Source organism: Rutidosis leptorrhynchoides, chromosome 4, assembly GCF_046630445.1.
Source record: "Rutidosis leptorrhynchoides isolate AG116_Rl617_1_P2 chromosome 4, CSIRO_AGI_Rlap_v1, whole genome shotgun sequence".
Classification (NCBI taxonomy): domain Eukaryota; kingdom Viridiplantae; phylum Streptophyta; class Magnoliopsida; order Asterales; family Asteraceae; genus Rutidosis; species Rutidosis leptorrhynchoides.
Genome location: NC_092336.1, coordinates 15279452 through 15290801, shown reverse-complemented (window position 1 = coordinate 15290801; position 11350 = coordinate 15279452). Strand labels below are relative to the sequence as shown.

The window sequence follows — 11350 nt, the reverse complement described above, 5'->3', positions numbered from 1 at the left end:
ATATATTTTTCGAATTTATAGTTTTTTAAAGGTAAACTACCACTAAAATAACATTCAAATATAATTAGTACTAAAAAAATTTGGGGCCCCATTGAGTTGTAATCATTGAATCGCCACTGAGCGTGCTAGTATGAATATGAAGGTATCACGCCTCCATCACGCCACTAATCTGGTGTGATTGAAAAAAAAAATAGTGACGAGATCGATTGCATCACCGGAAGAAAAAGGTGGTGTGAGGAGGATTAAACCAATGATATTCAACCTTAAATAAATAGGACCAATCCGATTCAAGCATTGGTGGGACCTATTCTCCATCATACTCTATCAACCCATCGACACTACAAACTCCATCACGTCATCGCTCCATCACGCCATCACTCCATCATATCACATTAATCATATCATCAGCACAACTCACAAAAACCCCTATCACACCTTGTCACGTCATCGCCATTAAAAATGGTCTCGTCATCACCATTGAAAATGGTCTTAGGCTAGAATAATCTTTAACAACAGAGTTTGAGAGCTGCTAGGCTTCTGTTATTTCCAGAAGAGGCATCATTCGTTTGGTTAGAAGTATCATTCTTGTTTGTTTGAATGCCATCACTAATAACAAAAATATTTGAAAGAAAACATGTTTATGGGAAGTATCGATGAAAGCATGTTTCCAGGTTGGATGGACAAAAATTATTATCCTTACATTTTGTCTTTTGTGTTAACAATAGTTTCTTGACAATGGCCAAATACAATATCATTTCTGTCTTTTGTTTACTACTTTTCTATACTACTTTTGTCCCTTGATTGGATGAAAATTTGTTGACTCACCTTTGTAAGATATAGATAAATACCGGCGTAAGCAAGAGTTAATATAGGTGATTACAATGCGCTTAGACATAATACTAATTAACTAGATAGAATATGCCAAACATAAATGTCCTCAAATAACAGAAACAAGTGAAAGAAATAGTTTTTAAACACGGTAAACATTGGCCTTCAAACTTTCTTCAAATATAGGGATGTAGTTAACTTCCAAAAAGACATGTGCTTCGATTCCATTACCTCGTGCATCGTCCATCAAATTTGCCGAATTTTTCTGAGGTATGGTTCCAGGTGCAGCCCAAATTGGCTTTCCAAAGCCAAAATTAACTTCATAAAAAGGGAACTTGCACCAACTAGAAATTCCAATCATATGAGTGGATTCAGGAACTTTCTGACACATGGAATCCAAAACCATGCATTTTCCTTCTTCTGTATCATGGTGTACTTTTGACAAGTTGTTTACACTTTTCTTGAATGACTCACTTATAACATCTGCCAACTCTATGGTAGTTTCATAAATATCAGTTTTCGTGGCACAAAACGCCACAAGATTCCCGCAAGAGTTCGAAGGAATTAAGGATGCCATTTTTTCCCTTATATTCATTGGATGTACTATTATACACTCTCTTGAATATTTGTTTATCGCGCGATCCACATCAATGAAAGCCTTCGAAAGGATGGCCATCACCAACTGTACCTTTGACAAACTTGCGATTGTAGTGTTTGCTCTAATATTTGATATGTCACTCTCACTGAACAAATATTTCTTCCTTGTACACTTTCTTAACATATCATCGCTGATAGTTGGTTGAGTTCTACGGCGTATACCACGAGCCGGAAAAAGTGACGATGAGTTGAAACCAGGCCCTGAGAATTCAATCTCATTATTTTCTCGGTTTATAACAGCCCAAACATTTAAGAATGTACACAAAGTTGACGCGTCAACAATCTTGTGTGTAGCGTTTACACCAATTGCTACTCCTCCACACTCGAATTTAGTAACTTGTATTGAAAGTAAAGGGCTAGTCAACTTATGAGCCGCAAGAGTATTGAATGAAATGAATTCATCAACCAATTTAGGATCCATTTCTGATCCAAGAATTTCTTGAAGTTTGATGTTGACTTTCGCGTGTATAAACTCAACCCCTTCATCATTACAGTCGATGATTTGAGTTTCATCAACATATCTACCGGCAAGAGGATATAATAGTGTTAACGTTTTTTCAAGGGATGTTTCTAGCCCAACTACAAACTTTTGATCCTGATCATTAACTTGGGAGAAGAAAAGAACGACGGATACATTCCAAAAAGGAGCTAGCTCGTCGAGGCTGCCTAACTTATAGTGATGATGGGTTGGAGGGGTTGGAATTATAGGTTTTATAAATGTGTTTGATTGTTTTTCAATCTTCGTCATCATTAGTGTTAGTAGTCTTTAGTTGGAGATGGGCAAGAAGATGACATTTCACTATAACCAGAGCTACATTTTATAGTTAACTTGAGATCTTTTTGATGCTTCAATTTATACTCGTATTAACTATTGGATTGGATAGAAATGCAGGCAATAATATTGAAATTCATAATATAAAGGAATATGCGTTGGATATAAGCCATTTGTAATCGCCTTGTCTTGCTGGATTGTGGACTTTTTAATTTTATATGATTCTTATTATTATCGTTAGCAATGATAATAATATGAAGGTATATCACATATTCGTAGTATACTATAGTGTACGTTATGTTATTTTAGTAACATGTGCACATCATCATCATCATCATAAAGAAAGTTAGTTACCAATATTTTAAACGTACAACTTGATAAACATTCTTTAGTTAGAGGGTAAAATTATGCTAAAGATTTCTCTTTGGATTTTTCAAGATGTAATAAAGTTTAGATTGTGATTACTATTCAAGATGTAATATAATTATGATAAAGTTTTCTCTTTATACTTTTTCGTTTTGAAATTTTTTTTTTTTTTTTTTTTTGGCATCAGTTAGTTGGGAACTTGGGATCACCCAGGGGGAATTTAACCACTCACGCGATCATCTCCCGCAGTTGCTATACCCGCCCCCAACTGTGTGCCCAGAAGGAAACCCGCACCAATCCCATAAAGTTGAAGTGAACATTACTACTTCTACTTGCTACCATTGATCGTCAGTTACTTTGTCATGTTTTTATTTTCTTTTTAAAAATCTATCAATAAACTTCAACCTCGCTCTCTATCTCATGTATTCCTCTGGTACCCATCTTTTCATCGGGGGTACATATTTGATGACATCAAAACTAGAAAAAATAATTCTATTTTGCCATGTACTCTTCGATGAAACCATCTTTCTGTTTCTGTTTGCTTCACCTAAACCACTTAGCTTCGAGATTAACACTTTTTTCATAATAATATTCATATACTTCCCACCATTATTCCAACTTCATCACCAAATCCAACAGATTCGACTTCCCTTTCTATCATCTACCTTGGCCCATTTGGCCCAATCCATTTTGTATAATACAGACCTATCTACTCCATCTCACCAGTCTTCTCAAGCCCACTATGATTCAGGCTCAACCAATTTCGTTCCTTCTTTCTCAACCCACTCCAATTCCAGAGGGGGAAGCTCAATCTCTTCCGTCCGAGCCCAATTCTCAATATGTTGCGTCTTTTGTTCACTCTCCCCCACCTCCACCACCACCATCTCGTACCATGACTACTCATGCTATGTGTGATGACCCGGAAATTTCCGATCAAATTTAAACTTTAATCTTTATATGTTTCCGACACGATAAGCAAAAATCTGTAATGTTGAGTCTTGAAAGTTTTGAAATCTATATTCATGTAATTGATTACCCTTGACCATCCTCGACGATTCACGAACAGTTGTGTGTAAATAAATATGTATATATATATATATATATATATATATATATATATATATATATATATATATATATATATATATGTATAAATATAAGAAAATATATAATATTTTGAATCAATAAAATGCACCTTAATCAACTTGAAATTAAAATGTTAAATTAAGGAACAGAGTAATTAGATTATTATTAAAATGAATATATAAATATATATATGTGTATATATATAAAATATTATGAACCCATATAAAATAAATATATATAAATGATTCTATTAGCAATTATTATGTTGAAACATATATATATATATATATATATATATATATATATATATATATATATATATATATATATATATATATATATATATATATATATATATATATATATATATATAACATATAAATGTTATATTATAATATGATACATGATTAATAAATTATGATACTAAAGATATTAAATGTAATTACAAGTTTAAAGATATAGTATCATAATATTATTTTTATTATTATTAATACTAATATCAATATTAGTATTAATTATATTATTATTATTATTATTGTTATAATTGTAATTAATAAATTCTAACAATTTTAGGGTTATCATAATAAAGACCCTTATTATAAATGTTAAAGATTGAAAATGCAAATTAACTATAAATTAAATAAATTATTAGTTATTATTATCCTTAACAATTAAAATTCTTATTATTATGTCTTATTGTTATTATTACTCATATTATTAATATTATTATTAACATTATTATTAATATTTGTAATAGAATTATAATTATTAATTATTAATATTATTTATATAAAATTATATATAAATGAATTTAGAATTACAATCTGTTTTAAGTAACTATCATGCTTTTTGGTTTCTTGTCTTGTAATATTTGTACAACTTAAAATGGAATCAGGTACAGCAAAGAAATTCGTTAACCATCCGTTTCTACTTTTTCTTTAATTTTGTTTGATTCCTTTTATCCAATTTATTTGTCTGATTGATGAAATTATTGCACTTCTTGTCTAATTCTGGATTGCAAGTCGATCTCATGTAAACACTACACATACTACTACAACTATCATATTGCATATACACTTATCGATGCACACTACAATATTACTCTTTCTTTCTTAAATCAACTTATAACATAAACAAACACTCTTCTATTATACCCTGCGAATGAACCATTTATATTGTCATTTGATCACCATTGATAAACCCATATAATCCACCATTCTTTCATATCTTTGTTATCAAACTCCTATGCCATCACCACCCTCGGTCATCCCTTAATCGCCACCCTATAACACCCTAAACCGCCACCACCATTAGCACCACAACTAACGCGTTTTGATTTAGTTACATACAAACCGAACACCCCTTACTGTCTTTCTTCTTTTTCTTTGCATACATATGTTTTACTTTCGAAACCCACTCAAACCTTCACATGTATATGCACAAATCATTGTTCACTGCTAACCCATTTGATCACCATCGAGCCACTAGTCAATATCACCATGCTTGTGAATCACCATCGAAAACCATTTCTACTTTAATTCAAACGTAAACCAAACAACCCTACAACCAACCTAAACCACCACCAAGTAACCACCCTACGCCACCTTCTATCTTCATAATCACCACCACCATCACCTTCGAATATTAAACACCATTGATAAACACATCCCTTCTCTCTCTATCCTCTATCTCTCTCATCTTCTTTCTCTCTCTCCTATATTACTTCTACTGCTGCCTTCTTATTTCTGCTATAATTCACTGAATTGCTATGTTGTACTCGTTTCTATCCCTGTCTGATCACAGTCATTCCTTTCATATATTATTGCTGTGTGAAATTCTTCTGCAACAATTTTGTTTCTGTTTCGTGGGTCTGCAAACAGGGAGGCAGCCATAAAATAAAGAAGATGATATTAAATATCATGATAAGGATTTAAAAGAAAGATGATGAGGGAGTAGTTGTATAAAGGCTGCTGAGGATTCGCTGTCTTCTTCTTTTATTTATAAACTGAACGTCTTCCTTTTTGTTCTTTATTCTTTCTTGTGGCCGACATTATCAATGCAATAAAACCCCACTTGTGTACCTATTCCATTCACCTAAATAGTTTAAGAAAGTGGGACGTGAGCTGTTACTTGGATTCTTAACTTGGGCCACGTATTCTTTTTCTGGATTTAGCCAAAGCATTTGGTGAGGATATAATATTATGGCATATTACCAAATAGCAAGTGGAACTAGTGATACAAGAAAGATGGCCGACATTTTTTTTTCCATTTTGACAATCATTTGATTTAAAATATTCGCTTGCTATAATCCTGATACAAATTCCATCCAACCAATAACCCTACCACATATTAAGATATTGATTGGGCTGTGTTTCTGTTTGGACCGTGACCCAGCTTAGGTTTTATGTTGGGCTGCTAGATTGGATGATAAACGAAGAAAGGTATGGTGATAAAGATGATGAGACGATCATGATGGAGATGATGTTATGATCATGAAGATAATGAAGTTATGTTGATGAGAAATGATAAGGGTTCGTTGGTGATGATAAACGATGAGGATATGATATTTCGATGACGAGATGATTATGCTTAATGATAATGATAACATGAAAATCACGATGATAATGTTATACGAGGTATGATGATTATGATTTACAGTAATAATGATGATGAAAAGTAAATGGGTTTTAGAAGGGAAAATGGAAACCGAGATAATCGAGTTAAATAAAATTCGGTTATGAATTTAAATAGAAATGTAGAAGCAGAGGACCGGTTAAGGGTGTTGGCGGGTGAGCGAGTAATCACGGGTTCGAGCCTGGTCAAGGACAATTTTTTTTTTTTTGAAAGCTTTTTGAAACCTTTATGGTAGCATTTTATTATTATTATTATTATTATTATTATTATTATTATTATTATTATTATTATTATTATTATTATTATTATTATTATTATTATTATTATTATTATTATTATTATTATTATTAATATTATCACTAAGTATTAACAATAAGTATTATTAGTATTATTATCTGTTGGTCCCTTAATAACAACAGGAGTATTGTAGAGGGGGGGGGGGGGGTGAATACAATACTCTTCTTAATTAACTAGTCAGTTAAACACGTTTAGTATTCTGTAGTAAATAAGATAGAGTCACATGTAATTTTCAACGGTTATTCTTTATTGATTAAATCAGAAAGAATCACAACTATCCTTGGCGGAAATGATAGTTGGTTGATACAGATTACCTAGATTATAGCTAAGAGATAAACTAAAGCTATTACAAGGTTTGGACTCTAACAGATAAACCCATACCACTAGTTTTTACAATAGTGGATACAACAATATATATAGTAGTTCTATTAACCGTGTAATTGATCTATTGTCCACTGGTACATAGGATGTCTGTACTTGAGGGGACAATTGTGTAAGGAGGCGTGCTCCCTTTCTTTCCTCTTTAGTAGCTATTTGCAGGAACACTCCAATTCGGTTTGGCACCACTATTTGATTAAACAAATAGAATGTTGTGTTCCCTAGGTGTTGACAACGGATAACTTATGTCTGCACATGAGTTAAACTTCTGCATTCCCATGCGGTCTTGTAAGGTCACTTGTCAGCCACCGACGTGTGTCCTTCTCTGTTCAACTTTGTCTTCGACTTCTGTTGAATAGTACATTTGATGTAGACCACTCAGGGAAACTTATCATGCTTGTAATGGAGCATGGCTGTCTTGTGTTGTATGCTGATATCCAGACTTACTGGTCCTTCATATGCTGAGTCACTTGATATTCTTGATTTGCTGGGTGCACATCCTGTGCTGATTCGAAGAATATATTTCTACCTTGTGCTGATAGACTAGGCATCATACTAAATACTCGACACAGCTATATTAGCTGACTATACATAAACAAACTTGTGCTGGCTGCACATAACACTTTAGTGCAAATAAATATTGTTTTGTCATAATTAAATCCTTAATTATTTTGGGGACTCAACAATCTCCCCCTATTTGATGATGACAAAACCTATGACTTGAAGAGAAAACACTAAAGCCAGCACTTAGGGACCTAGTGAGAATAGACAGTAAATTCGTCCCTTTAAGTTTGTTTTGGGATCTTTTGCTGAGTTATCTATATCTTATAATTTGATATGATTTTGAAGATAAACTCACTTTACTTTCATTACATCAGATATATACAATAATTACAAGATAATTCGTAATGAAAAGTAAATTACAAAAGATACAAGTTAAGCACATAGGAGACTATCTATCTTTATCCCTTTCTCTTTCTCTTTCTTCATCAGATAGCTCCTCTTGTTTAATCTTCCAGGCTTCAGGGAACTGGAGAGGTAATTCAGCAGGGTCATAAACAGGGATGAAAGGAGGTAGAACAATTCGGCTTCTCCCAGTTGGTCCTTCACCAGTAGGTTGCTTCCCTTTAGGCTTTTGAGCAAGAAATTCATCAACATCAACTACTGGTGCATTCCCAAACTTAGTTGCCTTCTTGAACAGCTGTTGGAGTTCAGTCTTAAGAGCACTCTTGATAGCACTCTCACCTTTACCAACGAAATACTCCAAGATTTCTATCCATTCACTGAATCCAAGAGTTCTTAAGTCATCAAAACTAATCCTTTCTTGAACATTGTTATCCCTGACAACATTGAAAGCCCTTTTTGTCCCTCTGTTTACCTTGATAATTCTGCAGGGATTAGATCTTCTATTCATCACATTACCATACCTGCTCTTATAATAAGTATCAGGAAACTCAATATTGTGATCAGGTACTACAGGAGCAGTGGTAGGTACTTTCTCAGCAGCTTCTATCTTATCAAAAACCTTATCCTGTTCTTTGACAATGGCTCTGGCTAGTTTGAGGGACTCAGCCTGTTGCTTTCTGTCAGCAGCTTCTCTGGCTTCCCTTTCAGCAGCTAAACCCAACAGATAATCATCATAAGAAATGTTCAGGGATCTTACTGCTTCAACCATCTTTCTACCCTCTTCAGTACTAAGGGCAGCACAATACTCCCTTATATCCATACTGTAGTGACCCGAACTTTTCCATGTTTATATATATTAATTGAGATTGATATTTACATGATTAAATGTTTCCAACATGTTAAGCAATCAAACTTGTTAAGACTTGATTAATTAAAATATGTTTCATATAGACAATTGACCACCCAAGTTGACCGGTGATTCACGAACGTTAAAACTTGTAAAAACTATATGATGACATATATATGGATATATATATAGTTAACATGATACTATGATAAGTAAACATATCATTAAGTATATTAACAATGAACTACATATGTAAAAACAAGACTACTAACTTAATGATTTTTAAACGAGACATATATGTAACGATTATCGTTGTAAAGACATTTAATGTATATATATCATATTAAGAGATATTCATACATGATAATATCATGATAATATAATAATTTAAAATCTCATTTGATATTATAAACATTGGGTTAACAACATTTAACAAGATCGTTAACCTAAAGGTTTCAAAACAACACTTACATGTAACGACTAACGATGACTTAACGACTCAGTTAAAATGTATATACATGTAGTGTTTTAATATGTATTTATACACTTTTGAAAGACTTCAATACACTTATCAAAATACTTCTACTTAACAAAAATGCTTACAATTACATCCTCGTTCAGTTTCATCAACAATTCTACTCGTATGCACCCGTATTCGTACTCGTACAATACACAGCTTTTAGATGTATGTACTATTGGTATATACACTCCAATGATCAGCTCTTAGCAGCCCATGTGAGTCACCTAACACATGTGGGAACCATCATTTGGCAACTAGCATGAAATATCTCATAAAATTACAAAAATATGAGTAATCATTCATGACTTATTTACATGAAAACAAAATTACATATCCTTTATATCTAATCCATACACCAACGACCAAAAACACCTAAAAACACTTTCATTCTTCAATTTTCTTCATCTAATTGATCTCTCTCAAGTTCTATCTTCAAGTTCTAAGTGTTCTTCATAAATTCCAAAAGTTCTAGTTTCATAAAATCAAGAATACTTTCAAGTTTGCTAGCTCACTTCCAATCTTGTAAGGTGATCATCCAACCTCAAGAAATCTTTGTTTATTACAGTAGGTTATCATTCTAATACAAGGTAATAATCATATTCAAACTTTGGTTCAATTTCTTTAACTATAACAATCTTATTTCAAGTGATGATCTTACTTGAACTTGTTTTCGTGTCATGATTCTGCTTCAAGAACTTCGAGCCATCCAAGGATCCATTGAAGCTAGATCCATTTTTCTCTTTTCCAGTAGGTTTATCCAAGGAACTTAAGGTAGTAATGATGTTCATAACATCATTCGATTCATACATATAAAGCTATCTTATTCGAAGGTTTAAACTTGTAATCACTAGAACATAGTTTAGTTAATTCTAAACTTGTTCGCAAACAAAAGTTAATCCTTCTAACTTGACTTTTAAAATCAACTAAACACATGTTCTATATCTATATGATATGCTAACTTAATGATTTAAAACCTGCAAACACGAAAAACACCGTAAAATCGGATTTACGCCGTCGTAGTAACACCGCGGGCTGTTTTGGGTTACTTAATTAAAAACTATGATAAACTTTGATTTAAAAGTTGTTATTCTGAGAAAATGATTTTTATTATGAACATGAAACTATATCCAAAAATTATGGTTAAACTCAAAGTGGAAGTATGTTTTCTAAAATGGTCATCTAGACGTCGTTCTTTCGACTGAAATGACTACCTTTACAAAAATGACTTGTAACTTATTTTTATGACTATAAACCTATACTTTTTCTGTTTAGATTCATAAAATAGAGTTCAATATAAAACCATAGCAATTTGATTCACTCAAAACGGATTTAAAATGAAGAAGTTATGGGTAAAACAAGATTGGATAATTTTTCTCATTTTAGCTACGTGAAAATTGGTAACAAATCTATTCCAACCATAACTTAATCAACTTGTATTGTATATTATGTAATCTTGAGATACCATAGACACGTATACAATGTTTCAACCTATCATGTCGACACATCTATATATATTTCGGAACAACCATAGACACTCTATATGTGAATGTTGGAGTTAGCTATACAGGGTTGAGGTTGATTCCAAAATATATATAGTTTGAGTTGTGATCAATACTGAGATACGTATACACTGGGTCGTGGATTGATTCAAGATAATATTTATCGATTTATTTCTGTACATCTAACTGTGGACAACTAGTTGTAGGTTACTAACGAGGACAGCTGACTTAATAAACTTAAAACATCAAAATATATTAAAAGTGTTGTAAATATATTTTGAACATACTTTGATATATATGTATATATTGTTATAGGTTCGTGAATCAACCAGTGGCCAAGTCTTACTTCCCGACGAAGTAAAAATCTGTGAAAGTGAGTTATAGTCCCACTTTTAAAATCTAATATTTTTGGGATGAGAATACATGCAGGTTTTATAAATGATTTACAAAATAGACACAAGTACGTGAAACTACATTCTATGGTTGAATTATCAAAATCGAATATGCCCCTTTTTATTAAGTCTGGTAATCTAAGAATTAGGGAACAGACACCCTAATTG

The 11350-nt window shown here is 32.4% G+C and overlaps 1 protein-coding gene across 1 annotated transcript; it reads right to left on the bottom strand.

Annotated features, from left to right (window-relative positions):
• Positions 1-970: 970 nt before the first annotated feature.
• Positions 971-2233, bottom strand: LOC139840429 (pelargonidin 3-O-(6-caffeoylglucoside) 5-O-(6-O-malonylglucoside) 4'''-malonyltransferase-like). Its single transcript, XM_071830696.1, has one exon. The coding sequence runs from the start codon at positions 2231-2233 to the stop codon at positions 971-973; it is 1263 nt and encodes a 420-aa protein (XP_071686797.1).
• Positions 2234-11350: the final 9117 nt, after the last annotated feature.

Coding starts and splice junctions, on each gene's coding strand:
- LOC139840429 (XM_071830696.1), bottom strand. CDS start 2,233: ATGACGAAGATTGAAAAACAATCAAACACATTTATAAAACCTATAATT.